At 39.5% G+C, this 20,386-nt stretch overlaps 1 protein-coding gene across 2 annotated transcripts in view; it reads right to left on the bottom strand.

Annotated features, from left to right (window-relative positions):
- The window catches only part of LOC148040585 (uncharacterized), a 43,619-nt gene extending 24,324 nt beyond the window's left edge, over positions 1 to 19,295 (bottom strand). Inside the window, exon 1 of one of the 2 annotated variants that reach the window (XM_087701087.1) lies at positions 19,021 to 19,295. In XM_087701087.1, coding sequence (XP_087557213.1) covers positions 19,021 to 19,245 — 225 coding nt within the window. In that variant the 5' untranslated portion in view covers positions 19,246 to 19,295. The remainder of the gene's footprint in view (positions 1 to 19,020) is intronic. The other variant, XM_087701085.1, reaches the window with a different exon arrangement.
- Positions 19,296 to 20,386: the final 1,091 nt, after the last annotated feature.

Raw genomic sequence — 20,386 nt, 5'->3', positions numbered from 1 at the left:
CATGTATGTTGAGGCAGTCAGTGATTAGGCCAAATTGCATAAATACATTTATGGGCTAGATGCGCATCTTTCAACTAATGTAATGGCTCAAAAGCCAACCACCTTGTTTGCAGCCATAGAATTGGCTGAACGATATTGCAAGAACACGAGGTAATAGCATTTGAGAGCCGGAAATTGGATGATAAAGAGAGAGAGTTGCATGTCTATGATCTAGAGATGTCGGTAGTCATTCATGCTATAAAAAAGTGACACCACTACTTGTATGGTAGTAAATTTAGGGTGAAAAGTGACCACCGTGTGCTCAAATACTTCTTAACTCAGCCCAACCTCACTCCCAAACAACGTAGATGGATAGCTATCCTACAAAACTATGACTTTGAGATTACCCACACTCGTGGCAAGGACAATGTAGTGGCTAATGCACTCTCTCGCATGTGGGCATGCAAGGTTTCATCTATCATTAAACTCCACCATGATTGGATTGAAGAGCTCCAAGAGGCCTACTTGCTTGATGCTGAATTCAACTCTCTTTTTCAGAAATTACAGCAAGGTGTTATGGATGACAACTCTCAATATCAGCTCCACAACGGCCTCATTTGGATCCATGGCCGTATTGTGATTCCCCATGCCTCTCCTTTTACCCAAAGGATCCTTGAAGAGATGCATTCTTCACCGATTGCTGGCCACTTAGGGGTTTTCAAAACATATAACCGCATTTCAAAAAGCTTCCATTGGAAAGGCCTATGGCGAGATGTTAAAGACTTCGTGTCTAAATGTATGCCTTGTCAACAAAATAAAGATAGCACTCTTAAACCGGGTGGATTGTTGCAGCTCTTACCTATCCCCGAAGGAAAATGGACCCACATTACCATGGATTTCATCACTGGTTTACCTACAATCAAGAAGGGTTGGGATAGCATCTATGTGGTAGTTGACCGACTCACTAAAGCAGCCCATTTCATCCCTACAAAATCTCAGTTTACAACATCTCAAGTTGCCACTCAGTTTATTGAGCATGTATTTAAGTTGCATGGCTTACCCCACGTCATAGTACATGATCGGGACACCAAATTTATGAGTCAATTTTGGCAGACAATTTTCAGCTCCATGGAGACTAAATTGGCTCCGTCTACAGCCTATCATCCCCAAACGGATGGGCAGACCAAGCGAGTCAACAAGTGGCTTGAAACTTATTTGCGACGTTTTTGTCATGATGTGCAGAATTCTTGGGATGTATGGCTGCACTTGGCTGAATTTTCTTACAACAACTCCACTCATTCGAGCATTGGAGTCTCCCCCTTCGAAGCATTGTATGGTTATCGGGTGCCCCTTCCCACCATGATCTTCAATGAAAAGCTCAACCCCCTTGGAAAAGAGGAGTTGGACCGCATACAAGCTTTACTTCAACAATGCAAGGCAAACCTCAAAAGGGCTCAAGAGTACATGAAGCTCCATGCTGATGCAAAAAGAAGACCCCTTGACTTTCAAGAGGGTGAATTGGTACTCCTCAGGGTCCCCAAGTTCCGTTATGCTACACTAAAGGACGGTTCTTGCAACAAGTTGACACACCGTTACTATGGGCCCTACACAATCATTAAGAAGGTCAGGAAATTGGCTTACCATCTCCAACTCCCTCCCACTACTAAGATCCATAATGTCTTCCATGTGAGCCAATTGAAACCTTTCATTGGCACTCCCTAAGATCATGTAGAGGAGCTACCCCCCATAGCTAAGAAGGGCCTTATCCAGTATATTCCTGAAGCAGTCATTGGGCAGCGTGAAAAGCAACTCCACACCCGTTCCATCCATGAATACCTGATCAAATGGCAAGGCCTACCAATAGAGGAAGCTTCTTGGTGCCCAGCATCTATCTTGGATGAGTTTCCACATCTCAAGGAGGCTGTATTGGCTGGAACTTAACCATGACACCTATTTTGGGCTATAGTCTACGTCTGGACAGCCAACTGTTTTGCACCAGTTTTGATCCTGACCCATTTTCAGCCCCATTTCCCATACATGGGCTGAAAGTACACCTCGACGGCTCCGCGCCAACACCTCACTTGCCCCAATCGAAGTTTCCTAGAGGAAGTTATGGCTATTTTTCTCCAGCCATACTATCTTGGACAACACACTAGTAACTCCTGGACAGCCCTCTATTTCGCAACAGTTTTGATCCTGACCTATTTGCAGCCCCCCCCTCTCCCACATGGGCTGAAAGTACATCTCATGGGCTCCGTAACGACACCTCACCTATCCCATTCGGAGTTTCTGACACAAAGTTATGGCTGATTTCCTACAACACACCCTTATGGGACAGGACAGCATCCCTTGTTTTTTAGGACAAAAACTTTATGAGACGAAATGGTTTGTAATGAGCGGGGATCACGAGAACATGGCATTGGAACATACCAGTCACACTGATGGTATATAAGGTGTAAGAGGGTATTTTGAGGCATCACAGAATTATCAAGAATCTCTCTTTTCACCTTCACAAGCTTTCATGGCTTCTTCTTCTTTTTCTTCCTCCCTTTCCTCTCTTTCTCTCTCTTCTCCTTGTCTTTCTCTCTCCTCTTCTTCTTCTCCTGCAGTCCTTCTCTCTCTTCTCTCCCTTAGTTAGGTCAGTTAGGTCTCTTTCATTACAGTCCAGTGAGCCTCATCTATACACATATACAAGTGCATAGGATCCACAGAGGGACTTCCCTATTGCCTTTGCCAAATGGGCATCAAAATAGTCCAGCTTAATAACATTCACGTGTGATAGGACGTAGGCAAAAGCCACATATCCTTCTTGTTATGGAAAATGGACAGCAATAAGTGTATTTAAATCCCCCATATCCAACCTCTCTTACATTAAATCTTGACGCTTTACAACATCTTCTACTTCGTTTGCAAAATCCCCTCCCTAAGAATCCTCCCAACCAATATCAATGCCATGAAACTAACATCATTAAACCTAAAGGAGAGGCTGATGTGCCAATATAGCTCCCTAGACCACCTTAAACTATGATCGAAGCTTCTTTTTTTCAATCGCCCCAACTACTCTAGAAAAAGAAACTTTCCAAAGTAGTAATCCATGGATCCTACCACCCTCATAGAAATGCTCTATGCAAAATAAAAAATGAAGTCATTCCTTGTAAACAACCCAAAAAATGTAGTATTGTCAACAATTATGATATTCACTTATTTTCAAGATGAACTATTTGAGAAAATTGAAAGTGTGAATACTTGAATGAATATGACAATTATTTAGAAAATTGCAACCATGATCGCTTAAAAGCAATGGAGACAGATTGAGTCTTGAAAAAGGCCCAACTCCCCGCCCCCCTGCCCCCCCCCCCACCCCTCCCCCAAGGAATGTATTTCTACTCAACCCAAGTCCCTAAGGGAAAGGCTCAGTTACAATCAACTTGAGAGTGCGAAAAAGTTACTCCTCACTCACACAAGATTATGTAAAAGATCTACATGTATACATGTATCATAAAATAACAATGAAAGAAGAGGGAGTATAGAGATATTTGATTATCAAGAAGTGGAGGATTATGGTAGAGATAGTCTATAGATGGGGCCAACTTTAGGCTATTTTCAGCTACTTTACATGAATTTACAATCAAGAAAATTTATGCAGAATGAGGAAAAACGAGTTCTTTTTATAGGAGAAAGGGGAAAGTTACTACAAAAAGAGATAGTGCATTAGCACAAGACAAGTATCCAGCTACATGTCATGAAGTAATTTAAGTATCCTAACATTTATCTCTTCTCTGTAGACTTCCTTTTTGGACTACATATTGTCAAAAATGAAAACAATCAAATTTAGTAAGCACTATCAAAACACAAAACTTACTATTTTTAAAATATCATCCCTAGATTTTGGGACTAGCATTATTAGGCCAATACGAAGCTTCTAAAATTTAGGGACCTGTAGTACATGAAAGAAATAAAAACGAGTAAATGCAAGTATTGAGTTTATCTAAATGTGCTTGAGCCTTTGCCAACTCCACCTTCACTAGAAGAGAGTCTGGACTCATCTCGTAAAGAAGGATTATGAATAGTCTCCATAACAAGCTCCCCCAAGTCATAGGACTCCAAAATGGCAAGCGTCATGACCCGCCACATGAGGTAATTCTCGCCATCGAGCTTTTGATCTGATGGAAGAGCTGGTAAGACGGGCACCTTCCAATCCATGGTTGCCCGAAACTCTATCTCAGCCTCACAAGACATCTTCACCTACAATGCTTGCACAAAACACAAAAAGTAGTCCCCCTCTAACTATGAGAATACAGCCTGCTAGGGCTCTTGACCACTCATCCCGCTCCTTCAATTTCCAGGGCAATGAAAAGGTAAAATCTGCACTTGAAGGCCGAAAACACGGCCTTCTTCCTTCTCTAACAGTAAAAACCAACAGTAACTTCAGCAAATCTTCTCCTTTCTCGCACGCCCACACTCGCCTCAGCCTTATTCTGATATGCAATTCTCCTATGCGCCCTTGAATGCTGAAAACACAACCTTGTGTCACACTGAAATCTCCACCCTAGATCAATCCTTCAATGCTCTGATACCATGTCAGAGTGAAGAAATGTGGAAGCGAATGACCAAGACAAAGAGGGAACAAAGAGAGAGAGAGAGAGAGAGAGAGAGACAGTGAAACGCAAAGAATCTGCAGTGAAGAATGCTATATAAGGATGCAAAAATATATATGGGTACAAAGAGAATGTCTATGTATGTCTCCACCTCAAAGATCTCAATCTCCGTTAGCCGCAAGGGCAATCTTTATGGTTTGTAGCCTGAAAACTAAGAGCACAACCAAGAAAAACTGCAAAAACCAAGGCCAATAAATAGGCCAGTAGAAAATGCCAAAAAATACCAAGTCGGTTGCGTCAGCAAACTGGCTGACCAACTATCCAACCTGAAAACTACTATCACTTGACATGTCAATTGCCACATGGCACTCATGTTGCACCCGTCACCTGCTGTACCTACTGCTCTTGCCTGTCCAAGGAATGTCCAACTCTAACAAAGATATGTGCATTTTAGACTTTCAACACATGCATGCATATTGTACAAACATTTCCTAATCATGCTATCTTTATGATTATAACTATTTGTTCTAGCGAATCTAGCCCATATTGTACAAACATTTCCTAATCATGCTATCTTTATGATTATAACTATTTGTTCTAGCGAATCTAGCCTATATTGTACAAACATCTCTTAATCATGCTATCTTTATGATTATAACTATTTGTTCTAGCGAATCTAGCCCATATTTCCAAGCATTAATCTTTTCTTGTGCAAGTCTAATCTTGATATGCTTGAGTTCCAATCACATGCGCTCGATAGGGTTGTATAGGTGAAAGTATATATTCTATTTTTTCTAACCCACGAGTTGGGTCTACCATAACCTATTAGAAATCTCCTAAGATTTTAGAAATCCCCTAACATTTAGAAGTCCCCCAATATAGGTGTCACATAGAAGCTCTTTATCACAAAAATAGTGCTAAAATCTTAATACAAGTTTTCTATGCAAAGATATGAGCATTTTAAGCTTTCACATGCATATTATACTAACATTTCATGATCATATCATCTTTATGATTGTAACTATCTGTTCAAGAAAATCTAGCCCATATTTTAAGGCATTAATCTTTTCTATTTGCGATTTTGACCCTAATATACTTGAGTTCCAATCATAGGTGCTCAATCGGATCGTATAGGTAAAATTGTGTAGTATCAATTTTCTAACCTACTAGGTGGGTCTCACATAACCTGTAACCACTAACTAGTGGCCAACTCTAAAGCACATCTCTAGATATCCAGTAACTACAAAAGAACCAAACTCAATAAATACTTAAATATGCAAATTCATCAAAAGGAAACAAATTCTTTTTCTATTGTCTTGTGATAGCCCTCTAGCTTTTACTCAATTGTCCTTTGAAAAGCTTCTTTATATGGTTGAAAAATATTTGGGTGATTCTTCATAAGTTTTCCATCTATCATAGTGTATCTCTTACATGTAAGTTTTTAAATTTTAGCAAGAATTTTCATGTCACAAGGCTATTTCTTATGGTTTGGTCCTTGTAAAACAAAATCTGTTTAAGTTTCAAAAGTTGTTATGTTGCTTCAACTTCTGGCAGATGTTCAATAATGGGCTTCCTTGGTTCTAATCCTATTGTATAAGGCTTGAATAGACTTACATGAAAAGTATTGTCTATTTTCCAATGAGCAAGAAGCTCAAGTCGCTAAAAAACTTAATTTATTTTGTCAATTACTTTGAAGGATCCAAAGTGTAAAGAAATGCTTGGCTACAAAATACAAACACAATCACCTGACAAATGCACAAACTAATAAAAGAGAACAAAATTAGGGTTAGGGTTAACACAAAAGACAAAAGAAATATAAAAAATAAATTAATGTAATACTCAATGCAACAAACACCCTATGCTAGATGAATTATTGATCCTCAGACTCTCATGTCTTTAGGATCGGGCAAAAAAGTATGAGCTAAAGAGTGTGTCATACTCTGACAGATCTCAAAATGCAGCATACAATCACCAAATATGTCTAGCAATAGCAAACGTAGCTCAGAGATGGTTGAATTAGAATCAAAGGCCGGGCAATGTTAGAACAGCAAAATGCAAAAGTTTTGATGATGTGGCAACCAAGGCGATGCAACAAACAGCAAAACACAATCTAGATGATAATGTAGACAAGCTAGATGATGAAGTCATATGTCCATACAAGCTAGTATGCGAAAACTCAAGCAGGCTGGAAATAGGTCGCCAATTGTAGGGAAGATTGAAACAACAATCACCAGCAGTAGAGAAGGACTAAATATCAGTCACCAACAATTTGGAAGTGTTTGGAAGCTAGTGCCAACAACATACAGTAGTAGGCAAGAACTCCAACTAAAATATCCTCTATGCAAGGTGTGGACAGCAAAGTTTAGGCACCAATAATCTACAAAAGCAATATTAAGACTAAGTGGTGAGCAACTTGTCTATATTTATAGATGGCTCGGTCCCCCAAAATAGGTTTGGCTTATGGGACACATACACTCTCTAGGAATGCATTTATTTTTAATGAAAGTTTTGTAATTTCATTAATTAAGCTTATTTTGGACTGTTTAATGAAAGTTTTGTAATTTCATTAATCAAGCTTATTTGGGGCTGTTTAATGTGGATTATCAATATCTAATGCATTTTTAGCTTAACATCCGCTCTTAAGTGTAAAACTGAAACAAGAAAGAAACTATACCAACCCAAAACCATATATTTTTCATGTCCCCAAGGGCAATATAAATCATCATGATCATGCAAAATGCTATGCAACAATGCCACTTGAACAATGCTCTCACAAGGGAATTATTCACTTGCCCAAGTAACCCTTTACAATCATAATCATTCAAAGGATGTAGATAATGATGCAATATACAAATAATAAATGTATGTGAAGCAATAAATGAACCAAAATCCTGCCACCCTCAAGAGAAGAAGTCTACCCCCTCTCAAACTAGAAGGGAAAGCCAGAGGGAATCACCCTCCCCATCAATCTAAAGTAGTTGGGGGGAGGAAAGGGGGTGCACCCACACCGATCTTGGGTGGCAAGTACTAGAGAATCTAACAATTGACCACCTTGGTCAAAATGGCTGCAAAGTTGCTTAATGAAAGCATAAACTCTAGGCGGATGGTGCCTAGCTCAACTTGCTCTCCAATGAAGTCATAGCTAACACCAATGTGTCGCATCTGCTGACTAATGATGGGGTTCACAACTAGTGCAATAGCACTGTAGTTGTCACAATAGAGAACAATCACAGTGAAGCACATGAAAAATATATTGCTAACAATAAGCCCCTCAAGTGAATTGCTTCTATGGTACTATCAAAGAGGGCCTGATACTCTACCTCAACTATGAAAGCAACCATTGTCTCCTGCAAATGGTGCCTAGCTCAACCTGCTCTCTGGTGAAGCAATAGCTAACACTAATATGTCATGTTTGCAGATAGCACTCTAGTTATCTCAATAGAGGATGATCATGATAAAGCACATGGAAAATGTAGCACTATCAATAAGCCCCTTAGATGAACAGCTTCTCTAGTGCCATCAAAGAGGCCTAATACTTTGCCTCGACATTGGAAGCAACCACTGTCTCCCACTTAAAACTTGACCAAGAAATAAGAGCCGTGCCTAAAGAAAAAATGTAGGCACTATGAGAATACTGAGTTGGAATCTCCAATCCAATCTGAATCAGTGTAACCCTAAAAAAGTAAACCCTGACTATATGTCAAACCATAAGAATTAGTACATTGAATATATATCTCAACACACACATACAAGCAATCCAATGTATCATCTTAGATACATTGAAATACTGGCTAAGTAAAGAAACTGAGTATGCAAGGTCTAACCTAGTATAAATCAACCAAAGTAATTTTCCTACAACTCATCGGTAAGTGTGCCCATCTAACCTTGGAAAAGCTTGGCAATGAGATCAAGAGACATAGCCACAAGCCGTGTCTGATCAATGCAATATTGCTCAACTAACTAAAGGACATACTACCATGTTCATCACCATCAGGTTTCTATGCTCTATGACTCCATTCTAGAAGGGAAGTTGGCAAAGATGAGCTAGTGAGAAATGTCGTACTCCTGTAGAAACTCGGTAAACTCGTGGGAAATAAACTCATCACCATTATCGCTCCTCATACAATCTATACAACAACCCATTTGATTATGCACCAAAAGCACCCATGGAGAGAAATAGATGAATACGTCAAATTTACACTTTAGAAAATACACCCACGTGTATCGCAAAAAATCATCCACTATCAGAAAGAAGTATAGCATACCATTAAGAACAATAGTGAATGTCAACCCACAAAGATCAACATGAATCAATCACAAGGGCACCTTAACTCTATGTATGGTTTGCAAAGGAAATGGAGTGCAATGTTGTTTCCCAAGCTGACACATTGGATAGACATCCTTCAACAATTTAAGCTACAAAAGTCCCTCAACCATCTACCAACATGATAACTCATAGAGTGAGTCATATCCAAGGTGTTCGAAGCAATAATGCCAAAGGCGCTCATTGTTCGTAGACTCCCGTGTCATGGCTAAAGCCTAGAAGCAGTGAAACTCTATGTTCTCGGCTTCCCAAGCTTTTAATAGTTTGCACATCTCTAAAGTGTGATTTGTGTTTGTGACTACACTGACAGCATTTATTGTCACTAGCAACTTGGACTTCTTGTTAGAAACTTTACTTTGTCCTTTGTTTGTACATTCTTTTGTTGTGGCTTATTTTTCCACATTTAAAATACTTCTCTTCTTTTATGAAACATATCTTTCTTCTTTACAAAGACTCTTGGCTTGTAGGTATAGCTTGGAGCAATATTAAAACATTCAAAGATACATACAACTTTATCTTCTTTTGATTTGATGGTCGCTTTTGCAACTTGCTGTTCTGTTTGTCTTTCTTTTTGGGTTGAGTACTCCTAATCATCAATCATCTCTTCTTACACTCTTTTGGAATGATTTGTTTCTATTATGCTCCATTTCTTATATCTCAACATGGTCGATAAGTTTCTTGAAACTAGAACAATGATAATGATAAAAAATGGTATGAAACTCAAAATGCAAACCTCCTTAACTTCATAAGCATTTTAAAATTGCTAATCTTCTTGAAATATTAGACCTTCAAAAGTAGCTTCCAAAATCTCTTTGTGTAGTCACCAAGTGCCTTATTTTTCCTTTGTCAAAGCAAATCCCATTCCATTTTTACATCTCTTTTGAAATGAACAGGAAAAGTTAGCCTTGTATCATGCGAACAAATGAACGCCATGGTTTTGAGGCAACATGATCATATTTCAGCCATGTCCACCAAGTCCTAGGTCCCAAATGTAAAGCTGCAAACTTAATCTTTTCTTTCCTTTACACTTGTCATAACCATATAAGATTTAAAATAGATGAATAAACATTAGAAAAACATTAGGATTTCATGAACCGATCTTTTGTTCGAGTTAAGATAGTGACTTGGTCTTCTTTTTCTTATGTCTTCGTCTATGACCGAATCTTGAGATTGAAGATTATGAAGTGAATGATGGAAATGAAAATGGAGATGAGGGTAAAGAATGTTAATATCTTTGTTATCAACAAAGTCTTTCATGAGAAGGGTGTGACTATTTCACGTTTAATAAGAGTCCATTAGAAAAGGCATTGGATGAATTTAAAGAAGAGATGGCTTCAATATGATCTCTTTCTCGCTCCTGAAGTAGAATGCAACCTTTCTTTTGTTTCACTGCGCCTTCTAGAAGTAGTTTGGCTTCTTGACCAGCTCTTTTTATAGCTTTGTCTCCTTGAAGCATATGGGCTTCTTTTCTTAAATTGGGCCCCTCAACTCTTTCTAGTTTAAAAAATTGCTCACAAATACATTGATTCTACTCTCCAAGGCTTTGAATGGCTTCAAGGACAGCTTTCAACTCTTCCATTAAAACTCTAAGAAACATATCTCAAGTACAAAATACAAAGGCTAGAAACAAGTAAACTTATAATTATAAGTACCATCAGTGTCGGGGTGAGAATCGAGCCATAGCTCTGATACCGAAAGAACAAATACTTGAGACTGAATATGATAATTATTTAGAAAATTGCAACCATAGGCACTTAAAGAAATGAAGATAAATTGAGGGTTGAAGATACACAACCAATCCCCCCCGCCCCCCCCCCCCTCAAGGCAGAAAACAACAAGACCAGATAGAAAGCCTAATGATAAAATGCAAACTCCCCAATTTCCACTGGTAAGGTAGACATTTTTTCAATGGATAAATCTAGCCTTATCAATTAATGCCTCTCCCCATTAAAAACAAGGAAGTTGAGTAGTACATCTAAAGTAATGTCCACTACAAGGCCAACATATGCGATTACATACCCAGTAAAGCCCCCCCACTCATCAATCTAGGAGTAGTAAGATCATTCAAAGAAACCAAAGCTTCAACCCCTCCTATTACCTTGTTTCTTTCAATGACTTGAACTGAATGGACTACATGCAACAAATTGGGCATCCAAAACCCCAGATTGTGACTATGTCAACTTCTAATGCTTACTGACATCTTGTCCTTTTAAATCTATGTTGCTCAACAAATTCCAATTGAGAAGGACAGATGCCTCCAAAGAGTGTCCTTGGATGATTGGGCAAATGTGAATGAATATTACGAAATGCACGACTTCATATGCATGTGTTTCCAATACGTAGTGAAGCCCCCCTACCTCCAAAGAGCATTCCTTGATTATTGGGAATAATGTGGATACAAGACTTTTTTTATAATAGGCAAAGAGGGAAAAATAAGGTATATGATCATGGGAATGATGAGGTATATGTTGCATGCTACCATCATACACTGCCATATAAAGTGCCATAAATATGGTGGATCTAAAGTCAACCACTTTATGAAGAGGTAAAAGGAAAGTGTGCTAACAAATTATAAGGAGTTTTCATCCTTGGTTGGGCACCTACATAAACAAGATTTCCCCAACCCAATGCACCCAATTTGTATGTAAACACAATGCCAATGAATGATGTATGCAAGGGGTAACATAAAGTGTCATGCTCAAACATTTGAGCATGAAACTATACTATGTTAAGATTATTTGCGCGTACGCCGACAGACAATAGTAAGAGATTAGACAAATTCATGTATGAAAGCAAAGATGATGATAGAGATTACATAGAGTAGAGACCAACGAGAGCTGAAACAACATACATGCAAGAGATCAAAGGCTCAAAGTATCCCAAAACCAATCCTTGATTAATAAAACCTATTTACAATGAGTCCCCACCTTCACCATATCCTATTTCACTCTATTATACCCAAAAACTCGTACCAAACACTAGCTTCTACTCTACTGCTCAAATAGCAAATCGAACGGTTCCATTGGCTCCAAAAGGAGGGTGAAACCCCAAGATAATTGATCAGAACTCTCTCGGATTGCTCCTTCTCCCCTTCTATCCGGAGTGCTATTTGCTGCCTTCAAATTGCGATCATGCACAGCACAAATTTGGGAGCCCTTCTTTTTTCATGAGATCTCCAAAACTGCCAACTCACCTTATGCATGACACCCTATTCTAGAAGTTTTCTATACTTTTTGAGGATATTTACAAGAAATAGTATCCAAAATATCAAAAATAGGCTAAAATTATCCAAAAATCCTATAATTTTGAACCATTCATACTATGGACACGAACACTAACAACTAATATGACATCGACTCTCTAGATTAATAAGAAAGCCAGATGATGATGCACTCGAGTGTTTTTCACATTGTATCCGCATAGCAGCACGACATCCACCCCCTCTGAACCTGCACATCCTCCAATATGTGCCACCGATGCATCCACCCAGATCAAACACCCAAATAACGAACACTTCTTTGATCATATACATTAGCAAGCATCCACCTAGATCATAGATCAAAATATCAACATCTATATAACTCTTGAACCACACCTAGCACCCCCTCTAGGGTCATAAGGCCTTAGGTGTGAAGCATATATGAGAGGCTGTGGAACCTCCATATATATGCTCAAAATGCACCCATCAACAAATACATAGCAACATGCTTGCTCTTTCAAAATCCATCGCATGGAAAGCTACTTCTGATAACCTTTTTGCTCCACATCCAACATAATCAATGCATCAAGCACACTCAAACTATCTCTGAAAAGATCTAAACATTCCAAATCCTGAAGCATCTCTACATTTCTTGTCAAGGCATCAGACAAAGCATCTGAAACATTCTCCATTTGTGAAGCATCACATCTAACATCCTCTATAGGCATATCCTCCAGCTCATAAGCTATCTCAGAAACTATAATTGTATCCTACAAATCATGTACATCCAACAAGTCACCAATCTCCATCTAAGTCCCCACATCAAGTAAAACATGAGCTTCGTAAGCCTCTTCATATACACTAAGAAAATCTACATATGCAATGGTTGACTCTTCCACTACAGGCTCTTCCAAGGCATCCATGGTATGACTAGTCAACACATCAATAGTCTCTACTACATCCAGTAGTACAAGAACCTCATAGGCTTCCTCATAAGCACACAAGAATCTACATGTGCATTGTCCCTATCATCCCCTTTAGGCTCATTCAAGACATCTTCTACATGGGACTCACAACATCAAAAGTATGTACATTAAGATCATCTATGTGGTGACTTAAAACATTCATTGTAACTGTAGAGACCTCATCAATAGGGTAAATCACAACCTCCGTACTTTCGACATAGTACTCACTGCATAAGAGCTCAACTCCTTAGTAAGTACAAAACATCCATAACATGTCGTCACTTAGCATCAATAGAGTAAGTAGTGAAGCCTGGGCAAAAGCTTGTGCTTTCTCTACACGTTTATCCTTCTCTGGTTGCATCTACATCCTTAATTCCTTATCTTTCCGCATCTAAAATGCCTCCTCTATTTGTCTTCTTGTTTCATTCTCATCCCACCTCCTTTGTTATTCCTCTTCTTGCTTCTCCCATTGCTACTATTGATCCTTATATGCTACAATAAGCCTCTTGCATACATCCTCAAATTTCTTCCAAAATCCGTGACATAAGTTACATATCCACTCATCTCTACACTAATATCCAACACTAGCTGTATCTTTCGCATACAAAGCATTATTCATCAAGACTCGTCCAATTTCATTAGGACTTATAAGCTTCAAGGAGCATCAGACATATAACCAAAAGTTGTGTCCCAATTGCATCATCTATGTATCTAAGCTCAAGCAGCTTTTAAAGATACTCCATAACCTGCTGTATATCTTGTCCCAAAAGCATCTGTGCATCTACATCCATACCTGACTCTTCACCCTAGCCTTCATGTCGGGTTTACCAAAAAGATATCAACATAGTTACCTCTGTACATCGTACAGTACACTGGCCGTACCATACAGTACCGTGCGGATCCATACGAAAAACAAGACTATTTTTTCCATTACGTACTACCACGTTCTGTCTGCACTTTAAACCGGCGCATTCTGCCTACGTGGCACTTTTGGGAGGTGGGAAACCTTGGATGCCTCATCTCACCCCTTTTTCCAACTATGCACTCCTCCCCTAAGCCCTCCTTGGATTCCATCCAACTGACAACCCTCTTTGATTGTTGACTCCTCTTTAACTATTTGACCCTTCTGAGTTCTCTCATCTACAAAAGGTGCTCCTCTCCTCTATACTTCCACATCAATTCAACAAGCATTTGCCATTCTCATCTCCCTCTCTTGGATCTTGAATTGATTTGTGATTTGATATTCTCATCTCCCATCCCATCTTTCCCGCACCCTATCAAAGCATTTGCCATTCTCATCTCCCATCCCCTCTCTCACTCTTGCTCTTTCAACTTTATCCCAATCCTCGGGCCTCCCTCTCTTTCAACTTTCAAGTTTCAAGAGTCAAGACTCAAGCATTTCACACACACACACACACACACACACACACACTCTCTTTCTCTCTCTCTCTCTCTCTCTCTCTCTCTCTCTCTCCTGAGCCTCTCCATCCATCATTGGCACCATGACTCCTGAGAAGCACAAGGCCTTCAATTTGAATGCGATCCATGTGAAGAGGGACACAAAGAAGTCCAACTCCCACCATTGGACATGCAAGTATTGCGGGAAGTGCTATACAAATGGTGCAACTCGGCTTCTCCAACATCTTTCCAAGATGGGGGGGCAAGTTGCTCCATGCAAGGAGATCACTCAAAACATTGCGGAGGAGATTTTTGCCAAGATGAGAGGGGGATCCACAAGAGGAGGAGCAAGTGGCTTATCGGCACCAATTCCTATGCCTACTATCAAGGAAGCATCAAATGTGAACATATCTTCAACCAATGCGAAAGAGGCCTCTACCATTGGTGATGGGGACTCCACATCCACATCCAGCTCTGGTAAAAAACAAAGAGTGGAGGCTCATGCGACACCGAAGACACAATCCTCTCCCTCTGAAGGTCCTGAACTGTGCATGGATCGATTGCCTTTCTTAGAAAAAGGCAACAACTTGTAAACATTGAAATTGCACGCACGGTGATTGAGTGCAATCTTGCATTCAAAGTCCTAAAGCTATAGCAATGAAAGAAGATGGTAAAAGCCATTGCCAATGTGGGTCCATGTGATGGATGGACCGATGTCACATACAACGACGTGAGGACAAAAAAGATTGATGAAGAGAAGGAGAGGATTGATAGAGCCCTTGATCCTATTCGAGCAACATGAATGAAATATAGTTGCTCCATTCTCACTGATGGATGGAGTGATCATAAGAAACGGAGCATCATCAACATACTTGTCTCATGTCCACTTGACGCTTACTTTTTACACGCCGTAGATACCGGCAAGAGGGGGTGGAAAACAGCAAGCGTATTCATCTATTGTCACATTTAGCAAGCTATCATTGAGGTATACATTGCCTTTTAAATTTTTTTCACTTTTTTTCATTATGATAATTGATTTATGCATAACTATCTATCTCCCTATTCTAATTTCTCTCTAATATCTATCTCAATTCTCTCTTTCCTCTTGGGGCCCAACCCCATCTCTTTTTATTCTTAAATCTTGAAAGTTAAAACTTGAAAGGCTCAACTCTCTCTAACCTTCACGTATTGTTAGTATACTTGCTTGTAATTTGTAAATTGTGGTCATAGGTGAGCCCCTTGAATGTGGTGCAAGTTGTTACCAACAATGCATTGAATTGTCAGTGCATGGGCTATTTGCTTGAGGCCAAGTTTCCCACAATTGTGTGGACTCCATGTGCAAGTCATTGTTTAGACTTGCTCATGGAGGACATTGAAAAGCTCAAGTGGATGAAGAGAGTGGTCCGCAAAGCTACATCAGTTATATCACCTTCTTCACAGTAAAGGTAAAGGAGCTTGCGATGTATCGTAAGCATAGCACATTGGAGTTGAAGAAGCCTTCTTCAACTTGCTTTGCTTACATGTGGTTATTACTAGAGTGCCTTTATGAGGAACGGTTTGCCAACTTGCGCCAAACAGTGATGTTCACTACGGAATGAGTGGGATAAGCATGAAATAGAGGAGGTCAAAGCCATGCAGCGCTTGTGCCTTCATGCGCAATTTTGGCAGAAAGTTTGTACCATTGTCATTGTCGTAACTCTCTTTTATTGGGTGTTACATATAAGTGATTGCGAGAGGTTCACCATGGGCTTTCTTATTCACTTCTTTAGGGTTGCATTGGTAGAGGCACGTGCTTATATAGTGATCAGAGACACAATGTGCACATGTTTTAGAGATAGCAGAGAGAAGATGGGCATGGATGCATAAGCCCATCCATGGTTTTTCCACATTGGCACATCTGGCCTACAAATCACTGACGATCATGGATGATAGAGAGCTCCATTTGGACCAGCTTGACAATTTAACTCATGTGGTCCCTATAAATGACCCCAATGCAATGCTAGAGGAGCTAGGATGCTAAGCAATTCAAAGAGAGCATACGGCTTTTGCTTCTCCCACTTGTTGGAGAAAGAGAGACACTTGTGAAGCCTTTATTTTGGTGGCAAAACTTTGGATAGCATTAAAGACCCTTTAACCCTCAGCCATGAGGATCCTTACCCAAGATTACTCTTCGAGTATATGTGAGAGAAACTAGAGTGTCTATTCTCTCATTCACATAAAGATTCGCAATCAACTTAGCACACGACAGTTAGAGCGGCTAGTCTATTGCCGCACTAACTTACACATGATGAGGGCTATGATGAGGATGGATAGTCCAAAGCAAGTAAAGTTTAAATATTTGACCATAAAATTGAAATTTTGTTGTTCTAAACTTTGAACTTTGAAGTTTATACTTTACAATTTAGACTTTAGTAGCATTTATAATCTTATGTGCATTGTGCAGGTGAATGTTGATACATTCAAGTTGACAAGTGACACACTTCTGAGTGTACATCAGGAGGTGGACAAGGAGGAGGAGATTTTTAGAGAGCTTATAGCAACAAATACTCATGACGCTCGCAGTCAACATGCTCGTGGGCGAGGAGTTCGAGTACATAGTAGCAGGGACATGGCCATTTAACGCCCTCTAACATTGAGGAGTGGTTTGAGTAGCTTACAAATATATGTAAGACGCCGCTCTAGTAGCTCACATCCAGTGCCTCATGATGATATTCCCTCCTTGCCTACATAGCTGCAATCTAGGGAGCCATCATTTAATGATGATGGTAACCTCATCAGTCAGGATGAGTATGAGTCTCATCATCCGATGCCAAATATTCATCTTCAAACTCTCTTGATGAGCATTCAAATGGTTTTGATGATAATGATGATGATAGTGATGCCTCATCATAGATTCATAGGTCTCTCTCTTTTTAATATCTACATACATAATACCACTATGATACACTAGACTATAGTAGTATCACATGTTTTGTGCAGCCGTGCGATCACGATTTAGAGAGATTCTTAAGCGAGGATTAACAGTAGTAAGAGATTAGACAAATTCTTGTATAAAGACACAGATGATAATAGAGATTACATAGAGTAGAGACAAGCAAGAGATGAAACAACACACATGCAAGAGATCAGAGGCTCAAAGTATCCCAAAACCAATCCTTGATGAAGAAAACCTATTTATACTAAGTCATCCCCCTCATTGCATCCTGTTGTACGCTATTATATCCAAAAACTCGTATCAAATACTAGCTTCTATTATGCTACTCAGACGATAAGTCCAATGATTTCATTGGCTCCAAAAGGGGAATAAAACCCCATGTCACCTACTCAAACCTCTTCTGAATCACTCCTTCCATCCCGAATGTTGTTTACTACCTTCAAATATCGATCGGGCGCGACGTGAATTCAAGAGCTCTTCTTTTTTCATGAGATATCTGAACTTGGCTGAAAAGCAACTTGCTATATGCATGACACCCTATTCTAAAAGTTTTCTACACCTTTTTAGGATATTTACAAGAAATAATATCCAAAATATCAGAAATAGGCTAACATTGTCCAAAAATCCTGTAATTTTAAACAAAATAATAAGAAAGGTAGATGATGATACACTCAAGGGTTATTTTGCACCGTGTCCGCGTAGAAGCACAACAACAGGTCATTCCCTGCTCTATACTTATCCACTTATTAGGTGACAATAGGGATTTTTTATTAGCCTCTCGAGCTCGGTGTCATTCCTAATCTAGTCTAGTGAAGATTAAAGTAGCTAGAGCAGCACTACTTTTTCAGCTGTTGTTGTATCAAGTAGCCACTTAATTAGAAGTTATGAGAATGCAAGATTTGTGTATGATGGTTCAGCACCCTCCGCCTCTTTCTCCTCCTAGATCTAGGATTTGCTGGACTTGTTCTATCTCCGTCTCTTTTCTAAGCGTATTGAACCTATACATATGTGTATACCTAGCCAATTGCTACAAGAGATCCTACCTAGCCTTCTTTCTATTGCTATATCTACCAATATTTCTTCCATTGGTCTCCCTATGTGCTCTATTTCATCTATTGGTCAGACTGTGCAATGAGCTATCCTATAACTAATCGAAATTCTGTGGGATCAAACCCCAAATTTCTGACATTTGAACTTGATTCGGGCATCAAGTTTGGCTCTTCTCTAGCTATTAAGGGCTCAATCAGATCTATAAGATCAAGCAACGGGACAAAAGTCATAGTTTACTCTTTCAAGGAAGACACTTCTTACCTTGAGTTTGGCGGGGACCATATCATACTGAAACCACATTGAGCACTTTGAAGAGGTCTACTAATGGATGTTGATCAACGGACTGATCAACGGACAAACGTAGCTAGATAAATTAAAGCACTAATCTGCGCACATTCAAACCTCTCATTTTACGTACAATCGGATCTAACAAATCCAATCCTCACATTTGCAGTTTCAATGCTAACATGTCCTGTTCCAATTTCGTTTGCTCGCATTTCCAGTTTCAATGGTGGCATTTCCGTGTGTTGTTGCTGCGAACTAACAGTAACAAGAGAGAAAGGAGAGAAAACCTTTGTGAGAGCGTCTTGTAAAGGCAGGAGGTCGACACTGTCATTGCCGGTAATGGTGGTTTGTACTGCCTCGTTAGAAGCGAAGACCATCGAACGAGTGCGACGACGACAACCGCACACTGAATGGAGGGAGAGGCGGCCATCGCGAATATTCTGAGAGAAGGACAATGGCAGTAAAACAGCAGAGAAAGAAGAACCCTGTGCATTGGCCACGCCCATTGCCATAGCCTCTGTCACGAAAACCCAGGTGCATGATGTTGTATTTAGATAGCATTTGAAACAGAGCCGTCAAAAATCAAAAAAACAATATCAAAAATATTTTAGTTTATCTTTTCTCTTATATAGCCACGTGGCAAAACAGGAGTAGGTACTAGGAAGTAACTCATCGGCCCTCCTGCTCCGTGAGAGGATGGGGCCACGTGGAACGAGAGAAAAAAGTGAAAATCGATCCATGGCTCAATCTCTACAATAGACATGTAAGAGCCCCGCCACACGCAAGTACATATACGTGCAGTGGCAATACCGTCAATAAACAAGCTAAGCAGCCACGCCAACAAATGATTTCAAATACCTAACTAACTTTAACACTTGGATGCATTATGCTTTTGGAGGAGGTGAGAGAAGATGTGTTAGTGGGGAGAGAATGGCTCAATCAATGTTGCTTTGATTGGTCAATGCAATATTCATTATTTTATATGCTACTTGGTTTACCCCAAGAAGTTCTATTTTTTCGGGCGATAAGGTCAAGTATAGTCAAGAGCTTGAGCCATGCGACCTATTTTTGAGCTCTGTTGACTTGTACATGTCAATTGACCTACACATGTCATGGCTTTAATGGAAGGTCTCAAGTTCAAAACTTGCAATTGAGTAGCTGTATGGTGCCTTAGCCTCTTTGAGGTATAGAGATTGTGATGAGACCCAATCATAATCATAATAATCACAACTTAAATGGTTGCAATTTTTACTTTTGTTTAAAAGAGACACGAAGTATTTTTTTTGTGCTCAATCACTCTCTTCAACAAACATTGTAAGGGATCAACATGTGGCAATACAAGTCAAATGCTATGTCATCATTTACACAAATAAAGTTTCATGTTATCACAACTTACTAAAACTTATGTTCAAGAGACACCCTTTATTGATATCAATCCTATAGATTGTAATTGATAACATTTTATAAAATGTAGATGATTTTAGCCCATCCTACTTGAACTTTGTTAGTAGAAAAGGTTTATAATCTTATGATATAATTATACTTTCTACAATTGTAAGCATTACAACAATCGTTCTAGGTTGCAAAGTTTTAAGTCTAACATAAGCCGTTCTAGTTTGCAAAGAGTTATCTTAATGAGATAGCAAGTATGAT

This window comes from Lygodium microphyllum, chromosome 2 (genome assembly GCF_053477565.2).
Source record: "Lygodium microphyllum isolate KBCC chromosome 2, Lygodium_microphyllum_v1.1.10, whole genome shotgun sequence".
NCBI classification, from domain to species: Eukaryota; Viridiplantae; Streptophyta; class Polypodiopsida; order Schizaeales; family Lygodiaceae; genus Lygodium; species Lygodium microphyllum.
Note: the sequence above shows the minus strand (reverse complement) of the source record. Positions and strands in the feature narration are given on the sequence as shown.